The 25454-nt window shown below is 41.9% G+C and overlaps 1 protein-coding gene across 9 annotated transcripts in view; it reads left to right on the top strand.

The window, feature by feature from the left end:
* Positions 1–2440: 2440 nt before the first annotated feature.
* EBF2 (EBF transcription factor 2) overlaps positions 2441–25454 on the top strand; it is a 146504-nt gene continuing 123490 nt past the window's right edge. For 7 of the 9 annotated variants that reach the window (XM_074164214.1, XM_074164212.1, XM_074164211.1 and 4 more), the window contains exons 1-6: positions 2917–3047; positions 5621–5777; positions 6753–6816; positions 7116–7171; positions 7547–7620; positions 14130–14198. In XM_074164214.1, coding sequence (XP_074020315.1) covers positions 2917–3047; positions 5621–5777; positions 6753–6816; positions 7116–7171; positions 7547–7620; positions 14130–14198 — 551 coding nt within the window. Of the gene's footprint in view, positions 3048–5620; positions 5778–6752; positions 6817–7115; positions 7172–7546; positions 7621–14129; positions 14199–25454 lie in introns of all 9 variants that reach the window. The other 2 variants (XM_074164216.1, XM_074164217.1) reach the window with 2 other exon arrangements.

The following is a 25454-nucleotide window of genomic DNA, read 5'->3' as shown; positions in this document are numbered from 1 at the left end:
GATCCGGAGTTTGTAATTTCAGACCTGTTTAAAAACTCCTGTCCTTTTAAGGTATACTGCAAAGGAGAGAAACTTAGCGAGGGGTGTGGGGGAGAAAATTCAGCCCCCGAAAGTGCTTCCTCTTCGCGGAGCCGGTGAGAGGAGCCGGCGCGGGGCTGTGCCGCCCGCGGCGCCGCTCTTCCCCGGCGCTCGCAGAGCTCTCCCCCCGCGGGAGGGAGCGGCGTGGGGAGGGCGCCCCACGGCGAGCAGCCCCCGCTGGGGCAGGAGGGGGGAGGCTTCGTTCATTCGTCCCTGAAGTGCCAAATTCTGGTGGCAGCTGTTTGGGGCGAGGAGAGCGCATCTCCTCTGACCTGCGCCGCTGCCCTCTGACCCGCCATGAATCCCTAAAAGCCGGGTTCCCCGGGGGCCACGGCACACGAGTCCCCATTGTTCCGGGAGCTGGCACGGCCCCGCCGTGCGCGCCCCGCCACGCACCGGCGTTTCTTAAGCGACTAGGCTGGAACTGGATAAGCATCTGGGTTGGATCCGACCGGACTCCCTTTAACGCCTTACGGGGACAGACTCGGCTTTATCGCTAAGCGCGAGGGACTCAGTTATTAGGAAACAATTTCTCCTTATGAATACCTCGGCCAAGGGTAGATCGAGTGGGAATTCCGCCCCCTCCCCTTCCGTCCCTGCCCCAGGTTTAAGAATAAATGCAGAAACGGTCAGAGTGGCATTGCCAAAAATGATCTTCGTACAAAGAAGAGGCTTTTATTCGAGGAAATGTACCCACGCCTATTGCGAAAGGTTAAAAATAATAATAATAAAAATCACCATAATATGCCTTACCATCGCCTGTACGTCTACATCCTATGTTCTTGTTTTCTCACTACTTTTTTTTTTTTTTTTTTTTTTTTTTTAAATCTCACCCTGTTTGGTTGGTTTGGGTTTTTATAGATTGAGAAATTGCATCTCAAAGATGCTAAGACCGTATCTTGGAAGGCTGGCCTCCGCTCTCTAACACCATCAAACTGCTTTTGCTTTTCTGTAACGTTAAAATAACGCCAGCCTCGCCTTTTGCTAACCTGGCAAAATCCCTGGCTGCATATTTAGCAATCTGGGAGGTGGGTGAGCGGGGTAAATTTCCTTGCGCAAAGATTGTGTGAGATGTATTAGTTCATCTAATACCATGTCTGTCACTTATGTAGACAGAATAATTCGGAGTCCCGGCTTTGCCCTCAATCGTGCCTGAATTAAGGATACATTTTAATGAAAGTTTTATGGGAAGATTTTAATTTGTAATTTTTTTATTTTTTTTTTAGAGAGAACTGTATGAAACTCCATGAAAAATAATCTAGCATTTAATTTTTGAAATGCAGCTGAATGTGGATGGAAGGAGTTAGGATTCATTCTGAAATGGAAACTATATTTCTATCCCGTTAAAAAAAAAAATAATAAATAAAGCAGGTTAAAGAGAGGAGCTGCACATAATGAGTCAAGGAAATCCTTGCGCTGTCCCTTTAACTACCGAACATCTGATTCCCTCATCTGGCAGATGGTCTCTGAGCACAGATTTGCATTCATTGTCTTGAAATCTGTTTTCGCGTTGGTGTTATATAGATTTCAGGCAGATCTATACACAGATCAGAATACAAAAGGGCCGGGAGGAAAATATCACCAAGGCAGAGTGGGTTGTTTTGTTTTTTTGTTTTTGTTTTTTTAAAAAAAAAAAAAAAACAAAAAACAAAAAAAGAAGAAAGAAAATAGATGCAGGCGCAGGTATCGTCCTGGTTCACTGCGGGCTGGGCTGGGGAGAGCTCCAAATTGCCATTAATGGGGAATTTTGCCCACATAGGATGTTATAAAAAGTTTTAAGGCAGCTCGCGTGTAGTGAGAACTTTGAGGTCTTCTGGGTGTGTTGCGGTCTCTCTCACTGGCTTCCGCTCCTGCAGGCGGTCTCTGCGTCCAAAGCCCCGCAGGCACCGCCACCGCCACCCGCTTCGATCCCTCCCAGCGCCTTTTTTTTTTTTTTTTTTTTTTTTTTTTTTTTTTTAAAAACACCGCGCCTGAAAGCGACCCGGCCAACTACCTGTGCGATTGCTTTATTGTGACAGCATGGAACAAATTTACAGAGGTCGCTGCTTTTAGCACAGTGGCGGGACCGTTCGGCGTGGGGCGGCCGGGCAATGACATTCAGTTACAAGTTGTCCCGCTGCCGCGGGGCTCCAGCGCCCGGGGCCGGTGGGTCCGTCCCCGCTCCCCGCCGGCTCCGGCCGCGCCGCCCCCGCCCCGGGGCGGGGGGGAGGACTGCGGGGAGCCGGGAGCCCAGGCGAGTGCGGGGCTGCCCGCAACCCTCCAATCGGGGGAGGCTATGCAAATGTAAGCCCTTATTTGGGAGCAGGCTCCTCCCCCTACCCGCTGTGTGAGCTCCCACTGCTGTAACCCATTCATGGTGACCACTTTGGGAAGGATCGGCGCTTCCCGGCCGTAGTGTGTAATCAGACTCTCTTTAGCTCCATTTCTTCCTTTCTTTTACAATTTATCCCGCTTTTTTTTTTTTTTCCCTCTTTCTTCCTGGATTAGGCAGCGATCAATCCTTCTCCCCGTGTCTGTTGAGAAACAGGTGATCCTTGTTAACAGCGATCAGTTTCTGGATGCAGTTTCCTCTCCTGCGTTTGAAGGATGATGATACCAGGCAAGACTGAATCAGCATAACTTTTACTTTGCAAGAGGAAAAACTTTTCTTCCCTATTTGAAGGCATTAAAAACACGTAGCATTTAAAAGCAGAAGAAGTTGGTTTTAAAGCTGAACTTCTCCACTTTCCTGGGATTTGTGTGTGTCCATTTCAAAGGCTTCGTCTTTTTTTCTTTTTTTCTTTTCTCCTCCCTTATCCCCCAAAAGGAAACTGTTGCTAGTTGGAATAGACTTTTTAAATGTTTGGGATTCAAGATACTTTAGGAAGAGGACCAATTCTGAAAGATAAATCTCTAGGTTCTGAAATGGATTCCGTCAGGTCCTGGGTCAGAAACGTTGGGGTTGTGGATGCAAACGTAGCAGCACAAAGGTAACCGTGACTATTTCTCCCCCACTTTTCCCCCGCTGGTTTTTTGTTGCCCCCCCCCCCTTTTTTTTTTCCCCAGCAAGACCTTTCTTTACTTCCTGTTGTTGTTTGCATTTGATATTAAATTCATTTTCTCCTTTCCCCCTCCCTCCTCCCGGTGTCCTCTAGTCAGTGAAAATTCAAGACAGCACAGCTAGAGCTAGGGAGAAGCGCTCCAAAACCGGAGAGTGTCCAGAGTCTTAAAATCCAGTGCGGGGATCAGATGACAGAGAGATCGGATCATTCTTTCTTTTTCTGCACAAGAGGGGAAAGGGGGGGATTCAGGTTGTACCTAGCGATACCGACTACTCCTTCCCGCTCTCCGAGTCAGACAGCCGAACAGGAGCGGACCAAGTTAGAATTAACTTAAATGTAGATCTTTTCCCCCGCCCCTGCCCCCCCACCCCCGGCCCATCTTGTTTTACTTAATTCAAGTGACTCTGTAGCTACCGTAGGCGTTAGCGAAATCTTAACCCGCGGATTCAAGGCTGCTAGCTGCCTAAACCGGGCAAGCGGCGAGCGGAGCGGGGTTCGGAGCGCGAAGGGGAGTTTGCGGGAAGGGAAGCGGTGCCGGCAGCTGGGAGCGCCGCGGCGGAGCCCCGCGGCCGCTCGGAGCCGCCGGTTCCTGCGCTGCCCGCCTTCACGGCTCACGCCTGCTTGCGTGTAGCACCTGTACGGGGGATCTCTGCTGACCTGAAATGCCAGTGAACACGCCGAACTGGGGGCTTGTCTGTTTGTTTTTCACTTGTTTGGGCGGGATAGCTTCCCCTCCCTTTTCTCTTCCCCGCCAAGTCGGCACAGGACCGTTATTCCAGTCTGTTCCCCTTAGGCTTAAGATGATGAAAACCCTTTTAGGTAAAATATATATATTTTTTTTTCTCCTCGCTCTCTGCATACCTTTTTTTTTAAAAAAATAAAAAATAAAAAAGTTGTAGCATCGGGGAAGAGGAAGGCTAAACAGGTCCCGGGAATAAGTTGGATTTTATTTAATAGAGAGACAAGGTGAAAGGCATGTAACAGCAGATGGGACTTCAAATGAAACAGGGACATTATAGAATTAAGTTCATCCATGCCCCCACCCACGGCCTGATCCGTGAGCAAGGTTTTCCAAGCACTATGGGAGGAGTTATCAGAGTTTTATGAATGTCGATAGACAGTTTAATAAATACGAGGAGGGGGGGAGGAGAAGGGGTTTATTCCTGAGGAAACCGAAAGTAAAAGGAAACGGCTCCTAAGACGCCTCTAATTCGCGGGAGCGGTGGAGATGCAGTCGCATTGTCCTGGGTGGTGACATCGCCAGTTTTTTTCAGAGATTCGTAACAAACCAAGAAATCCGAGTCCTTACATGCAGAATGGGAGGAAGCCCCAAACTAGGTGCAGTTGTGGCGGATGTGGTGAGTTCACACTGTACCTATTTGGCAATGGAAAACACAGGGAAACATCTGTAGTTCTCCGAAAGAGTCAAATACTTTTGCCAATGCAGTGGAGCTATTTTGGGGACTGAAAACCGAAGCTGTTCTGACTCCTAACTCGTCTGGCAGATAGACTTAATCTCTCTATTAAGTAATATGGAAGTGCTCATGTGCACCTATTTTCTCTGCAGTAGGCAGAAATCGGCATTAGGGAGAGGGAGCTACAACTAATTTCACTAAGAAATGTAGCTGCAGTTAGGGATGTTAAGGATACACAAAAGCGTTTGAATCCTTCCAAGCCAGGAAGCGTGTGGGAAACGTCACTGCGTTTTCTGCAGTCAGAGATAAGATTTGGGCAAAGGCTAATTAACTTGAGTCCAAATTCTTTCAATTTAAATCAGAAATTGAAGATGCGGGTATCGGTTCAAATAGGTCAGTGACTAAAGGCTACATTGACAAACTTCGCCGTTGAGGAAAGCGGATACTTTCCTTGAAACCAGTTGTCTTTTACCTAAAACGTAGGTGCCCTCAAGTTGACAGTCCGATTGTAAGAAATGTTTTAAGGTCGCTTGTCTTCTCCTACAGGAAAAGTGAACGATGCTGGGATGTACAGATAGCACTTCCAGACTCTCTGATGTGTTGCATTCCAGAAATGAGTGTGACAGGCAAGAAGAAAATAGGTAGAGGAGGAAGTAAAACAGCCCATTTAGCAATAACCGATCTCCTAAGATTCGGGCTCTGTAAATTATTCCTGTCCTCAGAGCGTAGCTATAAAGATATCGGGGCCAAGTCGAAACGAGCGTTATTTGACAGCTCCGAAACTCGGGCATCTCCCCTCTGCCCCGGCTCCGGGCTCTGCCGCCGCCGCCAGCCCTCCCCGCCGTCCCGCTTTGGGAGCGGAGCCGCCGTGCCTGCCCGCGGCGGGGGGAGAGCGCCAGGCTCGGCATCCGTGATGACAAGTGACAAGTTCGTAGCCTCGTGTGGCACTCGCAGAAGGTGGATGATTCCCGGCTTCTCTCTGAATATGTTCTGCCTTTTCTGTTGTTGTTTTGCTGTTACTACTGCACAACCTGGTAATGTCTTTGTCTCTCCCCCCACACCCTATCCCCTATGTTTCCTCCACAGCGGAGTAGCTTTGTCCAGAGCTCACTTTGAAAAGCAGCCACCCTCCAACTTGAGGAAATCCAATTTCTTTCACTTTGTTCTGGCTCTCTACGACAGACAGGGGCAGCCCGTGGAAATAGAGAGGACAGCTTTTGTGGACTTTGTAGAAAATGATAAAGTAAGGCTTGTTATCTTTCTTCTTCCTCTTTTCCTCTCCAAATTTGATCTTTTCTTCTCCCCCGCTGAGCTGCTAACTTTTAATACCTGTTGTCCCTAACAAAATACAATCAGCTCTTGGTCAAGGGTTCAGGTGCTTTGGTAGAGCTGTTGCCCTCTGTGTGCTGCTGTAGTTAAAAAAGGCTTGCAAGCCTCTGCTGTATCGGGAGTTCTATACTAAACAGAATAAAAAAATTCATGGGGGACAAATGTGCCTCTGGTTTTTTTTTGGTACCTACCAGATCGGCCAAGTTTTACTAGTACCCTTACAGAAGTGGAATCTTACCTGTAATATATCATATTATCTGTTGAGCTTGATTATATGTGGTTTTAAGACTCCAAAGTCAAAGGCAGGACTTGAAAATCATTTGCTTTTGGATTTTAGATCCATGTGTTGACCTTCACATTGTTTTCACAATTATTTTCATAGTTATGGACAAGAATTTTTAATTATGAAGGATGCTCATAAATAATTATCTTCCAGGAAATTACAGTAAAAAGCATGCAAGAACCATCCCTGTAACTCAGCCTTCAGGAAGTACATATCAATAATGACTCAAAATAAGACTATTGCAAAGTGATGAACACATTAAAACCACAACTCACTGAGCTTTGCTGCTATCAATCTGCTTTATATTAACTGTCTCGAAATGTGCAAATTCGTCTCAGTGTATTGCCTTGAAAAAGTTGAGAGCACAATAGCAAATAAGAGAGGAAAAGAAGTTCTTGAACTCCTACAGGAAAAGATGTCAGCAGTATTTTGTAGTTTGTCCTGGGTCATTCGGAAGGTTAATATATCCCAATCAGTGGATTCACCTCTCAGAATTTTAATGAACTTTGTTGTCACTTCCATCATGATTATCAGCTTTTGCATTTTAAATGTGCCAAGTGTAAGTTCTGGAAGATTTTTTTTTTTTTTTTAATTTTCTCTTTCCAGGAGCAAGGCAATGAAAAGACGAACAACGGCACGCATTATAAACTCCAGCTCCTTTATAGCAATGGTGAGCCCTCTTTCCAGTCACCTTCTGTAGGTTGTACAGTGAGACAAGGTTTGTAGGTGCTGTCACTATGATTTCAAAAATAAACAGAAATTCCCTTGCATGATGCCCCTTCAGTGTAGGGATGGGCTCTGCAGTTTACCTGGTGTGGATGGGCTTGAGAAACACTAGAGGAAACAAAACTAAATGGTCTTTCTGAGGGTGTTTAATAAGGCACTAGATGAAACTAAATGGTTTTGTTCTGATGTTTAGGGAAAGATGGATGTAACAGCATAATTTATTACTCTTCTCCCTCGCTCTAGGTGTCAGGACTGAACAGGATCTGTACGTTAGACTCATCGATTCAGTCACTAAGCAGGTGAGCATAGCTAATATGTGCCGTGCTATCCTGTCCTGCCTCATCTTTCCTTTTTTCTTAACATTGCCCTGCATGTTTTTTCTTCTCTGATTCATTTTTGTCTCTTGTTCATCTATATTATAGACCTTATTTTTTAGGGAGCAATTGAAAAGTAACGCTCTTTTTTTTCCCCTATATGGATTCTAGCTTTTTATTCACTTTCTATCAATATTTATGTATAAGCTGCTTTCCCTGCTCAGAAAGGCTTTGGGGGAAGGTATTTATTTCCAAGGGATAGTGAGCAATGGTAAAAAGCCTTCACCTCAGATCTGAATATTATGACACATAAGTAACCCCCTGACGCTACTGGCTTACCCCTTTTCTTAATTTTTGTAGCCCATAACCTATGAAGGACAGAACAAGAACCCTGAAATGTGCAGAGTTTTGCTTACCCATGAAGTCATGTGCAGGTAAGATGACTTTATTAACGTGTATCATTTGTTAAGTTTGTTTCCATAGACGCCAAAATGGCCTTTCCAGTGAAGCTGTCGGTACAAAGAGTTTGATTATTTTGTTTGTTTGTTTTGTGCTTGACTCAGATTCTTTGTGTAGGAAGACTTTTAACTTGTGGATAATATTGGATTTGGGGTCAGTACAGATATTTGGCGGTTTTGGTTGTTGTTGGTTTTTGTTTTTTTTACTGCAAGAGATTTAGCAGCCCCAGGTCCACAGTCTGAGCTGCGCTATTTTTGTTTAAACTAGGCCTTTGTGTTTAAATCGAGACTTTTCATATGCTTATTTCTCACAAAATTCCTCTTCACCTTTTGAGAATGAGCAGTTTAACTTACAGATTTTTACCTGGAAACTAAAAGGCATTCTTCATGGAATTTTCTCTGGTGAAATATTTTAATTTTCTGAATTAAATTATCCTCATTAATGTTCTTTAATTGTGCTTGGTTCGACCCCAACCAAAAAAGAAACCCCTCAAACCAAACCACAAATCCTTTTTTTCTATACAATGTAAGCAATATTTAGGAGACTTCTACCTTTTAATTAAAAAGACACTTTTTAGCATGTAAAGTTATAAATTAGAGGATAAAATGAGTTGAGGATGTTTTTAATAACATTTGTATAAGTCTGAAGTTACATGTACCTTATGTATGTACATCGTGCTTCCATGGTAACTTATTACTTTTCCTGTTCTCATGTAATTAAATTTTTTTTCAATACATATAACAATGCAAACAGTCAATGTTCTTATATTAAAATGTGTTAAATTGTGCATAGAATGTTCTTTCAGAAAATGAAAGGCAAAACCAATCTTGACCTTTATTAAACACAGTTTGTGATTTATTTTATTAGTGGGAGGGGGTTAAGCTGAATGCCGCTTCTTTTAATGTTGCAGTTTGCTGCTTGATTTTTTTAAATATTTTTTTTTAACTAGCCTTTTAAGTTGATATAGTAGTAAGAGCAGACTTTGGACAAGGGAAAGTCTCGGTTTTTGTCAAGGGAAGGTGTCGGTTTCAGTATTTAACAATTATGTCAACTATTCCATTACTTTTTAGATATAATAAGAATCAAGTAAACGTACAATGTCTATCTGCTGTGCTTTGCTCTCATTAATTAAGAAAATGAGCACTGCTAGTTGGGACCCACAGTCACATATGTATGCACAAACACAGCGTGTATCATGTGTGAGCGATGCATATGGTGGTGCGCTTTCCGAGCAAGGACCTGTAGATGCAGTAGCAAAGATGAAGGGTATATACGTTACTTTCAGGCACATCTAGAACTTGCATGCGTATTTAAATATATACGCTATCAATATTGTTGAAAGTCTTCACTGTAACTGGGTGAACATTAGAGAAGAAAAAAAATCTTTGAATTGCTGTGCAGTTGGGTCCTGGTTTGTGATAACAAAATAGCAGTTATCATACTTCATCTTTCTCCACTCTGTCTGTACAGACTGCAGTTCTATTTTAGAAGTTAAGATATTTCAGCAAACATCAGCACCTTCCCATTATTCTTTAAAATACAATTATTTTGGCTTTTTCCCCTGCTTCCTCTCCATGCCTTTATAGTATCGAAAGCTCTTGTTCCAGCTTTTATATACCTGGCCTCCACTGATGCCTATAAACACATTCTGTGCTTGATTTAAGGTAGTGTTCTACAAATGTAAACCATTATTGCGATTATACTGAACTTTCCTGCTTGATAGATTAGCCAAGGAAGAATTACAACTCGAGGATGTCCTTTCCATGTAAAACACAGATTAGTGAGCGAAATCAAAAGCGCTCTGTAACCTAATCAAGACATTTGATTTTAAATGTCGTGTTTTCCTAAAGTGTCTCTGAACAGGATGCTGCGTATTCTGAAGAGGCATTACACATATCACTTTGAATAATGCCAAGGGAATGGATCCAACTCTAGTTAAACTTGACATTTTATTTTATTTCTTTTAAGTACAATAATCAAATCTTCCTCATTGTGTGCTGCTTAAGTGGCAGCATCAATTTTTAAAGGCCCTAGTTTAGTTTGCATTAGTAACAGTGTATAAAAATTTAATGCACTGTACCCACTCTGCTGTCCAAATTGATGCCTACTGTTTTTAAAAAGAAAGGGTCTGCCTGTCTTTCTGCTCCTCTTCTTCCAAGCCTTGCTAGTTGCAGGTGGGCTTTTTTTTTGGGGTATTTTCCATATGTAATCACCCACGCAGATATTTTTGCTGTATAGAGACGAGTGCATCCGAAACTCTGCCTCTTCCACTCAGACAGTGACAGATGCGTTCTTAGCAGGAAAGTTGTCTAAATATTGATACGGCTACAACAATCTGTCATAGCAATTGAAAGTTAAACTCTCAACTCCCAATAATTAGTGCTTTCAGTGAGAGGCTCTATATTTATTTATTTGCAGACCTGAAATTTTTCATTTGGGTTATTCCAGCCTAATGGGAACTGTTCCTATTAGGAGGGTCTATCTTAAATACACAGCCTTTCCCCCCAATGGTTGGAAATCAAGGTAAACAGCCTCCTCTCCTGGAATAACTTTTTTCTCTTCTTCTTTTTCTTCCAATTATCGACTAAGAGGAAACTAGTTGTTATGCTGCTGCCAGCAACCCACTATGCCCTCAATGCTCAGAGGGTTAAAAGGTATTATAATTTGAACAGAAGTAGTCTCAGGGCCTACAGCTGGCTAATAACAGAGTTGTATTGAGTGCGAGCAAGCCCCACAGCTGTGACTTTCGCCACAAGGCTCAGACTAGACAGGAGCTCTAATCAGCTGGGCCAGGCGGCCACTGGGGCCTGTGTCTTTATCGGCCAGATGGTGTGAATTTAGACACTTTTGTTATGCAATTGCAGGGAGGAGTTGGGGAGAAGAAAACAAAACAAAGGCCACCATGCTGTGAGCTTATTTGAGTTTGAAATTAGAGACAGATTTTTTTTTTTTTTTGTGGGGAGGGGTGAGGGGAGGGAAGTTGAGGGCTGAATTTTAAAACCATTTTAGTCAAGTGTGAGGAGGGCAAGGATGCGAGTTTGCCTTTGACATGAGCCTTCTGGAGTATTCAGTTTGTACATTTGGTGTTGTCTGTGGTAGCTTTTTGGTTTCTGTGTTTGTTTTTAGGTTTTTTTCAGGACTGTTCATAATGTAAACCATTATTTTTCACATGTAGATCTAGTTAGAGGGGAAAGTATAATAAGAAAAGGTGTAGAAAATAGAGGTGTTAGACCTTGATATTCTTGTTTTAAGCAAATGACCATCTCTAGAGGTATGTTCCTAGCTCAACATTGTAGCAGAAGTGTAAATACTGGTGAAGTCAAGCCAATGATTTGCTTCAAGAGAGTATTGTAGGCTTGATCCTGGACCGCCAGAGTTTGGGATTTTTGCCATTGACTTAAATTGGAACAAGTCAATTCTGTTACAGACAGCACTTGTAAAACAAACCCAGTGGAAATGTTAGTGCTTGGATACTGTGATGAAATACTTGGAAACGGGGATTTAAAGATTTGAGAGGTACTTTTGCTAAAATGCTGGGCTGAAGCACCCTCAGTCTTTAAAAGCACTCTGATTTACGTGTCAAGTAGTCATTCACTGGAAGTGAGTGACTGTTTTCCCTAATCAATAATTTTTTTCATATATGTTTGGGCTCAAGAAGTATTATGGTCAAAGGGAAAAACATCTAGCACCCTAACAAAAATCTGTTACCCGAGCGTGATAAGAATGCAGATATTTGTAAAATATTTGGAGAACTTTAGCTGTAAGCCACAGTTTTAGAAGGAAAATTTTTAAGTATTACAAAGCTGAAGTTCCTAAGTGTGATAATTGTGCAAACTGAAATAAAAGAAGATGCGCTTATTTCGGAACTTGCCCACGTTGTACTCTAATCTTGTATAATTCTTTCTAAAGCGCTATGGCAAGAAATGGCAACCTCTCTGGGAAGAGTGTATGAGCTGAGGAGATGTGGTGGAGGTACCGCTGGTGGCTTCTGCTTGAACCTTACTGTGGTGTCATGCAATCAGGAATATTTTTTCATGACCATCTGCATAAGTTACACGACTAAAGGATATCTCATTTAGTATTACTGCAGAGAGAGGAAATGACTGTTGTTTCAGCTAGCTGTAAAAGAACCCACAAACCAAACCCAAACAACAAAACACTACAAAAATATGTTAAAAATTGAGTTTCTTTTGTTTTCTTATCATTGCAGAATGTAAACCAGCAAGGCCTTTATTCCTGCTGTTATTTCCAATACATTGTTATATTGGACATGTCAGAAGTACACGCCAAATTTATATTCTTTTGAGTGAGGGTTTTCTTCTTTTGGGGGGTTTATTTTTTTCCATTAGAAAATACCTCACATCTTGGCTTTTAGTACAAAAACCCCGCAATTCTTTATAAACAATCATTAGGCAGTGAAACGTATAAAAGATGCACGTAAAACAAAGTTGGGGGAAGGAAGGAGTAGGGATATTCTTAGCTAGTGTGAATTACCATAGCTTCACTGAAGTCGATGGAGCTATGACAATTTACAGCAGCTAGAGGGTCTGCCCCAGGGATTTTTAAATATTTAGTGTATCCTTTTATTTTAAAAGGACTAGCATCGATGAATAAGTGCAGGTTTGAGGCAAAGGGAATGTAGAAATGTTGAAACAGTTAGAGCTGCTATTCAAATAGATCTGCTAGTTGTATCTCATCTTGCAAGGCAATTTCAACTTGCAAACGGTAACTTCCTGGCACACACTGTAACTTAAGGAGAAAATTAATTTTTTCATATCTGAGAGAGATTTTTTTGTCTAAATGCTTGTTTTGGGTATTAATAATTTAATATTAGGCGTTTCAAGAAAAAAAGCTAGTTTTCAGTATTTTGTACTGCCTTCAGTGAATTCAAGCTTTTTTTGTTTTGCCTTTTTTTTTTGACAGTTCCTCTGCTTGGAATTGCACTCCCAAGTTGGAAAAATGTGGGATTCAGATTGACTTGAGAATTTTGCAAATGTATTTGGTGCCTATTATACCGCTGAAATAATTTCTTGATTCCATTGGTGTAAATTTGAACAATCTCAGCAGAATGGGAAAACCATAATTTGGAAAGGCATTTGTGTCACTGAAGACAGAATCTGATCTGGTGACTAGTGAGGCACAGGGGACTTAGGATACAGCCTACTTAAAGCTTTGGGTGCCTCTGTCTTCCCCCACCCATGTTAGATTTGGTTGGAACAAACTACCTGAGCATCAAGACAGCTTAAATCTTTTAACAGCCTTCTATCTTGCTACAGATTATTAACACTGAGAATTTCAGAGCAAGGACTGTTTTAAAAATCTATTAAACTTTTGGTACTGAGCTGGTGTTACAAGGAGCATCACCCACATCAATGGGTTTATCTGTGAAAATCAAATAACTACCTGTCTCTTGATTTATTTTTTGTTTGTTTGTTTGTTTTATTATTATTAAAAATGGGAAAAGGAAATGTCATGGTTCTGTTCTTCTTTCATGAATAAAGTGTAATTCACTGGGAGTGAAGAACATCTAATAGTTCCTGAATGTAGGTTGTGTTCTTCTGTGCCATCTCCTGATATATCTGTGTATATACGTACACGTTTGTGCATGTGTGCATACACATATATACATATACAATCGTCTGTGCATATATGTGTGCACACACATAGATGTGGACATAACACGGAGATCATTCTGTGATACGTACCTTACTGCAAGCTCCTGGGGGCGACAGCATTATCTTGCATTTTCTTATCAAGTCAGATAAATATAGTTATTTAGTAAGAGAGAGTTCCCATTTCTGTACAGTCATATCGGGGTCCATACAGCATAAAACATGTATTAATACACGCTTAATCTTAAGGGCTTATCGTCACTGAAACAATTGCAAAGGGATTTACAGACGAAATGCCAACCTGAAAAATACCTCTTCAGATCTTTAGTAGAATCTAAGTATGTTCGGTTTCTGGTTATTTCATTGGTGCTACTATAGTGTCAAGGTTTTCTCTGGGTACATGAAACTTAGGGGTTACTAGATATTTAATAGTCAACAATCGGTTATTAAAATATAGCAAATCAGTAGGTTGCTTATAGTAAGTTCTAACACTTTCTTTTGATAGACTTTTAACCATATGTAACACATGATACTCATGCCTGTAATGCCATTATGATATCTGTTAATCATTTATTAAGCCTTTCTAAATAATGCCTTACTCTAAAGTGTGACCATATCACTGTTGTTTTTTGGTTGGAAATTTCAAAAAAGACTATGGGGAGCCCAGTGCCAAACTCCCGCTGGAATCAAGCAGGATTTGGGCATCCAGTTCCCATAGTTCTTCTCCCTTCTGGAAAGCCCAGCCAGAATTTTCTCAGTTGCTCTTCTAGACATAGATTGAGTCCTGAAGGTTTGCAGACAAGACTTTCAGCTGGTTGCTTTGCTGTCAACCATCACAGTAATTCTTTAATTTTGGTTTTCTTTCTCTCTAGTCGGTGCTGTGAGAAGAAAAGTTGCGGCAACAGAAACGAGACTCCATCTGACCCCGTGATCATTGACAGGTAGGAAACAAATCCACATTTTCCCACAAAAGAAACTCCAAATTGTGTGTGCTTTGAGGTGGCTGAGTTCTTTCTTGATGGTTATCTGTCAGCGTCTGCCACTCGGGGAGGTCTGCTTTGTGATTCTTCAGAAAAATGCCAGATAAAGTGGTTAGCTTTAGTCCATCCGGGCTTACCTTGACAAAATTGTTGATGTTTATTTTTTAAATTAAGTTCTCTGTGTATCATTTTCATTGTGACCAAATATTCCATGTGTGCATCTGGAATATTTTCTATTTACCAGGGATATGATGCAACTGGGTTACTGAGACAGATAAGACTTTGAGCAACCCGGCAGCTTTAATAATATTCTTTAGCAAAATGAGAATATTTTTGTAGAAATGTGGGGAGTAAGGAAAGGGCAAAGACAGAAGTACAATATAAAAGGACTAAAACTGAGTTTAGGGATTGTGAGCAATTTTAGGTAGAACAGCAGCTTCATATATTACTCAGTTTCAGATCCAGGTCTAGGTGGTTCTTGTCAGTTTCTAGGTAAATAACACAAACGGGGAGAGTAGCCATTTGTTAAATCATGAACTGGCACATTAAAAATTGTGAGTATTTGTGAAGGCTTAGAAAAGTAGCCTGTGGAACTCACTGACTCCAGGTGGTGTTTGAGGTCTGGAGTTCAGCAAGGTTTGAAAAGGAAAAATAAGAAGACAGAACTGTTTCAAGAAGAAGTACACAACCAGGATCTCCAGAAGGAGAACACTAAACAAGGAAAAATCAGGAAGAAACACTTTCCCCCCCAGATTATTCTGTAGTAACTGTTTAAAGAGTTTCTTTTCCTGAAGCAGCTGGTACAAGGGGCCAGTGGAGAGCTGACGCTGAAGTGGATTGATTGTGCATTCAGTTTTTATGTCTGTATGTGTCTGGCATGTTCTATCTACATTTTGATAAGTATTATTTCTCATAGTATTTCTTGTGAATTTTTTTTTTTGGCATTCAGAATGCACAAGCTGGTTTGAATAAAGATCTACAATTATTTCCTTAAATTTTTTCACTCCAGAATCGATCTAAGTAATTTTGGAACTTTGTTGATGTGATGGGGCTCTTCCAGTCCCTTTACCCCATGGTTTTCCCTTTTAATTTTGTACTTAAAAGTTGTGGTTGGGGCCAAAGTTGGAAATTCCAGCAAACAAGGCTTTTTTTTTTTTTTTTTTTTTGGGGGTGGGGGGGCAGTTTCCTGACTAGAAGCAGAAATCCTAGATATGCCATCTTGACCTTTTCTATGAAATTTCTAGCTTATTTTTGGCTGTGTTGATGTTTGTTATGAATCTGCATTTGGGACCTTTCCAATCTGAAGTCTGAATTTTCTGAAACTTGCCTGGCAAAGCAGCGTGATGTAAGGCAGTGGATTAGCCTGTGAGTTAAGACCAGGAAGGGGGTAATTCCTATCAGTAACTGAATTTGTCATCTTGAGCCAGCTCTCCGTTCTCATGCAAAATGAGAACGTTCTGATGCTTTCTGTGGGGATTTGAGATCTTGATGTGAAATGCAATGGAAGTGAAACTATTAGAAAGAACAGGTTTATACTTTTTAACAACTGTATAAAATGTGCATCAGATATAAAAGTCATCTCTATGATAAATGAGTCCTAACCTCTCCTAACTTGCTCTAAGCCTAGAACTTTTATTGGCAACTCCTCTGCTAACAGCAATAGACATTCTGTTTGTGTGGAGGCATCCTCTGGGTTCAGCCTGCCAGTCTCTTGCTGAGTGTCAGCTCTTGCCTTTCATCTCTGTGTGTGCGTGTCTCAAAATTGCAAGTGAAATCTGGAGTTCAGGAGGGGCAATAATAAGGTAGAGGAGAGAAATAAGGGGTACAGCCCGATAAAGCTGTTTTCACTTGGTTTTAAAGGCCACCACTAAATCAGGTTTAGGCCACAGAGGAAAGAAATTATTACAAATCTGCACTGCTGTCTGGAGGTGGCATGGTTTAGTGAACAGTGGTGAATAGAAGCTAAACTCAAAGCTAAATCTTTTTTCTTGTTCTAGTGCTAATCAGTAGTGCAGCACTAGCAAATGACTCCCTCTTCTGTACAGTTATTTCTACTCTACCGTTTTACCCAGTCAAACACAGTTTCAGGAGTGAGGGATAATCCTGTGTACTAGATCTTCAACAACACGTGTAATGCAAATATAATACCAAAGTTATGCTGTACATGTCTGTGCACAGAGGAATTCATTGTCTGGTCTGTCGTCCTCAGACATTTCCACAGCAGTAAGTACAGCTACTTTAGAGTTTAATGGAGCAGTCTGCTCTCCCAAGCTACGTTCAGTGGGGATAATCTTTCTGTCTTTCAACCAAGCAGAAAACTCTGCTGGAGAGTCATGCGTGTTCTGAACTAGTTCGGGAATCTGGGCAGCAGTGTTCTCGTTTATTTAGGGGGTCTTTATATGGCTTAGAAGAACTTGGTAGCAGGCAGAATATAATTTCTGAAATGCAGCTTGCAACCATCTGCAATCACGCAGGCCAGTAACTATGGAAAGATTTTTCAGTTCAGTGTTGGCTTCATGGTGGGTTTTTTCTTAGTTTAAAATGAACCACAAGTTTTCTTTAAAACTAATTGTTTGAAAAGATAGAGAAATGTAAAAATTCATCATGTATCCATGCAGCTGTTACATTCTAGCATGTCTCTAAAGAAGTGAAAAACAAATGTAAAATGGAGAGAGAAGGGATTACAAAAATACATTTGTGTTAAGCAGAGCCATGTCTAAACAGTGTACGTGAAGTGAAACGGGGCTAGAGCTTTCCATTTAGAATAGAAGGAAAATGGAGGCCAGAGAAGAACTTGATTGTCTGAAGATGCTGGTTCTCCCTTTGAGCCTCCCTTGAGGTTAAGTAATATCTACTGCTCCTGCTGCAAGGGCGTGTGAGAAAATTGTGGCTGGCACTCGGGAGGTGCCATCTGCGTTGTAATTCCAGCTGTGTGTGTGGGAACCTACTTAAAACATGGTTTGATTGTACAGCATAGAAAAGCCCATAGAAAAGCTGCAGTAGGTGACTATCAGAAGGTGTGAAAACAGATGGAACCCAGTTTTAGGTTGAGCTGTGTATGTCTTGGGTCTAGCGGTTCTGTGTTCGATTTGCAGCTCCCACAAAGGTCTACTCAAATAGAAAGGATCTGGGAAGGCACCACGTTACTAATCTCTAAGCTGCTCTACTGTACAAGCAGCCCGTGCATGGTGAGCAGGTGCCCTCAACAGCGAAGGAGCTGCAAAGAAGAGGGGTTTAGAGTCCAAGATGAAGTAAACCCTATATGGTATTCAGAGGTATACTCCTATCACGAGCGGGCACAAGTTAAATAAAATACTTTGGGTTCCTCTAAGGCTGGTGAAGAAGCAAGGAGAGGCATTGCTACTGGATAGAGAGAGACACCGATGCCTGGGCTACCACAACTTTGTTTATTGTTTTTCTTTTTTGCCTGAGCTAACTGGCTACATCTGGTATGCCTGGCTGTGCTGTGATTGCAGGCTTCTGACCATGCTATAGATGCATCCTACAAACCTCACAAGACAATGAAGCTTTCATAGAATCATAGAATTGTCGGGGTTGGAAGGGACCTTTAAGATCATCGAGTCCAACCATCAACCTAACTGATAAAAACCATCACTGAACCATGTCTCTAAGCTCTATGTCAACCCGGCTTTTAAATCCCTCCAGGGATGGTGCCTCAACCACTGCCCTGGGCAGCCCATTCCAAGGCTTAATAACCCTTTCAGTGTAAACATTTTTCCAAATATCCAATCTGAACCTCCTCTGGGGCAACTTGAGGCTGTTCCCTCTTGTCCCATGGCCTGTTCCTTGGGAGAAGAGACTGAGCCCCCCTGGCTACACCTTCCTTTCAGGGAGCTGTAGAGAGCGAGAAGGTCTCCCCTCAGCCTCCTTTTCTCCAGGCTGAATTCAAATCAGTTGAGGTTATAACCTGCCATCCAGTGTTGCACTGAACTAAACACGCACCAAATTTAGCTAAGTTCAGGGACTACATTGTAAGTCGCTGCAAATGAACATAACTCCATCAGCAGTACAGTGTGCTCCCCTTTATTTGTTTCTCTCCCTGCTTCCTTGCTTTTTATGCTGCCAGAGACTCATACTCAGCCTGTTGTGTTGGTTTACCTGTTTATTGCTGTAGGGAGGCACAATTCATTGGTGTTTGCCGAATCATGGAAACTTGTATCTCTGTTTAAAAAGGAAGAAATAGTTCAGTGGGAAAAAAATGTCAGCCATGTTGTTGTTGTTGGGTTTTTTCTTCTCCTTGAATGAAGTCCAAAAGTTCTTATGCTGAATAAAACATTTCTGCTGTGACCTTTGCTCTGGGGACTAGATTTAGATCCTAAGGACCTTGCAGTTATTTTTCCGTTCACTCTTGGAAACTAGCACTTTTCTATATGAAATGGAGCTTCTTAGCTGAAATCTACTGTGTGCCCTCTCCCACTGAAAAAGATCTGCAGTGTTGGAGTATTAGGCATTGGAGTATTTAGGTTGCTGCAATGTTCTGAGTCAAAATTCCAGTGTAACTCAGGTCAGAATCTGACTTCAGAATGCTCCCTCTGTTTTAACACCTGTGACACAGCTCCAATCCTGCGATGGTGCTACTTCAGGTGTCAGAAAGCAGGAAGAGAGGGAACTCCACTGGAGCACAGTGGTTCTTAAGGTTCCTTGTAGTTCCTGGAAATGAGAGTGTGAACTTTGCGTGCTAACATTTCCTTCTTTGTTGAAATCATAGAGAGGGGTATGAAGCGGATGGGTTTGGGGTGGCTTTCAGATGGAAGGGTGGAAGTTTGTTCTTTTGAAGATGATACTTCCCAAATGAAAGCTGTATTTTGTCACGCCTATATTATAATTACTTACTTTGCTACCCAGTTATGCAAATAAAGAGAAACTTGCTGTCATGATTTAGAGGTCACGGATACTGCAAATGAATTTATTTCCTCATTTTTCTGCAGATTTTCTCATTTTAGGTGAGTTCTATAGTTTTGGATATAAATTTCCCATTCATCAAGTGGGAATGATTATTATTATTTTTTTTTAATTCTTTGTGTTTCTTGAAGATTTAAGCTCTTTGGAGGAGGTTATTTTGTGCGCTTGTTAGTCTTAGTGCTTTACCTCGTTTACTAAAGCTGTGATCTGATAGAAGCCTCTGGGTTTCTGGGGAGAACGGGGTGACTTCTTGGTTGAACAGTTTATTTGCTGCTTTTTTCTTTTTTTCCCTCTTCTAATAAAAGATAAAGAATCAAAAGAAATTTCTGTGTAATTCAAATGAAACATCTTAATTCAATTAAACAATGCAATGTAAGTGGGATGGGACAGACTGTTTTGTTACTAGAGGGGAAATTACTTGGAACGCCGCTGCGAAACGTGCACATCAGCTCTGGGCTGGGTGTAGCTGCCTGTCTGCGTGGTTTCATTGTGGGGAGGCTCTTGAGTCCTCTGCTGTCTTTGAGCTGATGGAATGAGGTCATTTAGCTCAGATGCTTTAAGAATCTGAGATTCTGGGTTCAGTTCCTCCTACTGTTAACCTAAACTCTTCCTAATTGTCCTGTAAAGGAGCTAATGTGTTTTCTTACCACCTTTTATTTATTTATTTATTGCAATTGTACGTAGTGATGGAGGGGATCGGGTGAACCGCGGGGTTGTGTGGAGCATTTCCTTGGGTTGAGACATGCAGTAACCAGTGGGTGGAGGCATGGGGCCAGACCTGCAGCTGGGTCAGCGGCGCTACATCCACTCACACCAGCTGAGCACTTGGCACACTGGTGTCAGTAGATTGTGAACTACAATATCGGTCAGCTGACACATGCTGTAAACGTTTAGGCTTTTATTATTATTATTTTTAAAGAAAAAACCCCCAAAGCGTGAACACAGCTGACACACTTAGCATCTCTATAAAGAAGCAGAAGAGACTGGATTGCATTCTTGTGCCATAGGGGTGCAGAAATGGGGCAGCACGGATAGAGACTTTCCTCCCCGCTGATGTTCGTGCCCTACCTGCTGTACAGACAAACAGAGCCTGGGCTCTCCCAGGCTGGCTCTCTGGCACCTTTCACAAGCACTAAAACTCACTTTAGGATAGACAGCTGTTGCCAGGCTTAAACATTCTGACTGTGCCCCTATAGCGTCCATGCTGTGCGTTAAAGTGCTCTGTGTGAGATGTCCACATTAATAGGACCGGGCTTTATGTCTTCTTGTGTACCACTCCCATCCCCCTCCCCCCCAATTCCCTCTCCCTAAATAAGGCAAAAGGGCATATAGATTAGCTTTCATTTTCAGGGATCTGGCTTGAAATAAGAGCAGACTTCTGGCTATCCTGTTGGGTGGTGTTTTTTTTTTTTTTTTCTCCTTTTTTCGCCTCCTAATCTCAGCCATCTAAAAAGGACTTTATCCCTTCCATCTCCTTTTCAGGCTGATCCCAAAAACCATTGGGTACCACAAGGATATTTCCTAATGCTTAGAGGCAGAACAGCATGAAGGGAGAGGCCTGGATCAAATCCCCACTGATGCTGAGTTGCCCTGTCACTTTAACAACAAGTCACGTAACTCCATGCCTCAGTTTCCCCCTTAGCACAAAGCGTTAGCAGTTATGTAGCTGTGGGAAGTGGTTTCAGATCCTTGAATAGGAGTTTTTGGTTTTATTTTTCATATTTCTACTGCAATGAGGATTTCATCTACATGACAGAGTTGGATTGGTCTTGTTCCACTCTGTTCTCCATACTCCTTGTAAGCCTGCCAAGGTAGAATAAATGTCTCAAATCTGTTGCTGCTGTGGCGTGAAACTAGGAGCCACGGATAGAGGCGGCCCCCTCAGCTCCCCGTGTGCTCCAGTCCCCCCTTCCAAGCCTCCAAACCCCACAATGATCTCTCCTCTTGTCCTAGGGAGTCAAAGTCCTTTGTTCGCTGCTAAACCCTGCTCTCCTGCAAAGAGCTGCTGTTGTGCCATCTGTCTCTTTATGAATTTTTTAGTAGACTGGATGTTTGTGGGGAGTCAGTAACTTAAAGTGCACTATCCTAGCCATTTGACAAGTGGTTCTGTTAGGGCGTAATTTATTTGTTTCTCCCCCCTTCCCCAACCCCCCGGCCTTTTAGGCCAAAAGAAAATTTCCTTACTAGTTTGCTGTCCAAAGCATCTTGAAATCTTTGATGCGTACAATTACTTAAAGCTTGTAAATGGAGTAAACTGGAGACTAGTTTGTGTCACTTAATCTTTTTTCTTTTTTTTTTTTTTTAATGTCGACAGACAACAGATTTTGCAGCAAGCTGCCGAGTCAAAAGAAGCATTTAGATCTCTCTGAGTGTGCTAGAAAAATGAAGAATGGACTTGTGGTTAAGGAACTAGTTTGAGTTGTGGAAGTCTTGGGTTCCGTTCCTTTCTCTCAGTATTTTTCTAGCCATTCACGTAGTCTCTGCTTAACAGTAAACCAAGACTCAGTGCGTGCTTTTCTAGCTTTCACTGATAACGTAAAGATACATCTGCTGAAAACTGATGTGTGGAAATATTGTAGTGATGAGGGAAACTATTGCTGTTAGATCGGAGATTGTTTTGGAGTAATTTAAAAAGTTATTCTTCCCCCAGACTGAGAGTTGCTGCTGCCTGGGCTGAAGGTGTTACTCCTTCTGAAACTAAGCCAAAAAGAAATGAAATTAATTTAAATCACTGCTGATTTTAAGCACAGATTTGTTAGGAAGGTAACACAACTGGAGACTCATTACCACTGGCTTTTTGTACATGTGTGCTCCTCGCCACGTGCTGTCCTTCTGCAGCCATTTCCTCGTGAGCACCTCACCTGAGCCCCCTGAATGGAGCACCTGCCTTTTTGGGTACGTTAGAGGGGAAAATGTAATGGGTGGGAGTGTTAACCGGTATCAATTGCTTTAGTTCCACTAAGTCTGTAACTGGGATAGTTAGCACATGTTCTGGTTTCAGAACTGTAAGGTGAGCGTGGTTAAGTCTGAGCAAGGACATATTATATAATTTAAAGAAATAAAAATCTGACTGTTGCTACTACTGCTTGGAAGCCTTAAGAAAATAACCCCAATGAAGACAAGACCCAAAGGATTTTAGCAATTCTGCATAAATCAGATAAGCTTCCATGATGCTTTAGTACAGTTTGGACAGCAAGCATGGATGAATTCCAATCTTGTTAGATTAGTTGTGCTTTAGCTGAGATAAAAAACATTGTTGGTGGTGCTGGCTGGCTGAATCCTGACTGAGCAATGCAAAGTTTTGAGCAAAGTTCAGACATGGTGTGGAATAATCCTTGTCCCCTTTTAAATTGAGGCTTTGTCCCTGCAATAAGGAGAATTTGATCCAGTTTGTGTTGTGAGGAGGTTAAATGGCTGCAGAGCCCGCTGGTAATAAGGGGTCTCAGAAGGACAGATGAGATAGCACTGCAAGGAGCCATTGGAATCGGTGAGTTTGGTAGTAGTGGAGAGGGGAAGGGAATAAAAGTTCCCATGAACTAGAGCATCTCTGGGACTGGAAGTTGAGGATAAATTCACTATGCAAACGGCACAATTCTGGTCATGTAGAGCAGAAATGTGTGACACGCGATCTCTACAACTCCTTGAAAACGGGTCTGTGTTTGCCTGGATCCATCTGCCGCTCATCATTGGAAATGCCAGTATTTCAGAGTATTTGCGTCCTAATGAAAGCATCCTCTGTGTATTTATGACCTAAAATACTCTTCCTTATTACTTTTCCACTCCTCTCGGCCTCTGTCTAGACCTGGTTTTATGGACTTGTCACTTCATCTGCCCTGACCGTTTTTGTTACTGCCTCTTGCTTTCCTTTTGAACCTTTTGTTTCTCTCCATCCCTTCCTTGTGTGTTTCTTTCACCATCTGTTTCTGGTGGGATCTCGTATATTTTCTACCCTGTAAACATCCCAGGATTTCAGCCTCTCTGAAGCAAGTGCTTCACAGCTGAAGAAGATCTCCCAAATAATATGCTGTGTTTCCCGCTTTCAGATAGCTCATGAAATAATTTCTGTCCTGGTCAGAACATCACCCAAAGTCCTTCTAAAATGAGGACAAAGTTGAGATCAAAAGTATATAATGTATATCTGAAACTTGCTTAAGTCAACTGGAGATGGGCTTGTAATTTTAAAACTACTAAGAGCTGCCATGACTTGCCCCAGATCCCGTAGGAGGTCTGCGACACAGTGAGAACTGGAATCTAAGTCTGGTGTGTTCCAGGCTGGATCATGTAAGCATGTCCTGGAACAGCATTTCCTCGCTGCAAGTGGAATTCATATTCCCATCTTTCTCTCTGATTTGGATCTCTAATGTGCTGCTGGTATCCAAATCATCTATCTTTATTTTTTTTTTTTTATTTCTTCTCCCCCCTCCCTTCTCTCCCCCCCCCCCCCCCCCTCCATTTTCTCTTCTCTGCTAATTTCCTTCACAAATAAATGCTTATTTCTCCATGGGCATTCCATTTATAATTCCGTGTTTGGTGGCTTTTCCTTCAAGTGGAGTCCATTGAGCTTGTAAATTGTATTGGATCAGTGAGCCTATAATGAGGCTTCTAAGTCCAAACAGTGCAAGTCTGCTGGGATTTTATTGTTCATAAAGCTTCTTCCCTGGGGAGTGATAGAGCCATTAGGTGTGTGCTGTGTTTAATATTTGGTCATGACAGGAAGCAATAATTTTCTATCTTTTACTGTGGCTCCCGAGTTGTTTTTAAGCAGCCGGCTTATTTGAGTCTCAGTGACTGGGAAGGCATTAGGCAAAAGGAGTTGCTCTTTCGTACACGGGTTTGTATTTTTCCTACAAAGGCTATTTCAAGAAAATAAAATAAAAAGAAGTGGCAACTGATTGCCCTATGGTGGCTCTTAATCACTTGCCCCTCTCATGAACTCCCAAGTGCTGTCACACCTGACAGGAGATGGCATAAAGCTGATTTCACCAGATGATGGCATTTCTCATGCTGGAGGGATTTTTTATTTATTCCAGCAGAGAACAACCACCAGGGCTTCTGTCTGTACGGTGTGTTACATGTTTGGGGTTTTAACTTATACAAATCCACATCAAAACTTCCTTTAATTTCAGTGGAAGCAGGAGTAAAGTTGTATTCAAGTATTCTGGAAGTGGTTATATGCATTTTAGCAGAAAAATGCAAAAGTAACTAACAATTTTGGGTGCCTCCAGATTTTTTTCTAAGGTCGAACTATGAGCCATTTGCAAGAGGTTCCATTTGCAGATAGCACTCCATCTTGTAAAAACATTTTAATTGAGATAATTAAAAAAATGAAAGTCATATTTTTAATTTGCACTTAAAATGTATTTTCACTGGGGGAAAAACAAAAACCACAAAAAAAAGAAGGACTGAAAACCAATCTGCTTTTTCAGAAAAGACTTGCAATTTGGGAAGGAAAACTTTGTTTTTCCATCAGTTTTTTTGCAGCCCTTACCCTTGCTCTCTGAAGATCAGGTATGTTGTTATTTTAAATTAGGAATCTAAAGCCACTTGATAATTCTCCATGTACATGTGCGCTTTTATTCCTTGAGTGTTGAAAACTGAGCTTTGTCCCACATTTAACCACTCTACTGTTTTTGAACCAAATGTTGTCCAACAGTGTTGTGGTTTTCCTTACCTACCTTTCAGGCAACGTTTGGGGTAGAAACACCACCTAGTTCTGTCAGTCCAGCATCAGCCTGACAGACACCCTGTTTTTCTTCTTTGTTCCAGCAGGAAGCTTTCCGTGGGCTGTAGGAAATGGCAGGGCAGCAGCTTACACAGATTCTCCTTCCGCTGTTGCACTGCACCCCAGGTACCAAAATAGGGTATCCTGCAGCTGGGAGGAGGAGTAAAGCTGTGACAATACAAATGTCCCCATCAGCTTAGATTCTGATACAACTATGGAGGAAAGTCATCCCACTGTCCACGAGCAGTTGTTCTCAGGGAAATTAAGGCAGTTTGGAGAGTGTTTTATACAGGGCATAGCGTCTTTCCAATCAGTAAGCAGAACTCCAAGGCAAGGTGTTTTTGTAAGGTATTTCTCAAAGGGGAAGAGAAATAGAATAGGATGAGGAATTTTAACTGACTTTTGAAAATCTGTAGTCCAATGTTCTCTTTTCGGTCTGTGTTTTTTAAGCTTCTTGTTGCTCTGTTTATTCAAGATCCTTTAACAAACTGAAGGAATTGTCCCAACGTGTTCCTATCCTGGGTTTTCCCACTGAAGCAAAATGAAATTAAAAGACTGAGTTAGAGGAAGCC

Source organism: Numenius arquata, chromosome 26 (genome assembly GCF_964106895.1).
Source record: "Numenius arquata chromosome 26, bNumArq3.hap1.1, whole genome shotgun sequence".
NCBI classification, from domain to species: Eukaryota; Metazoa; Chordata; class Aves; order Charadriiformes; family Scolopacidae; genus Numenius; species Numenius arquata.
Note: the sequence above shows the minus strand (reverse complement) of the source record. Positions and strands in the feature narration are given on the sequence as shown.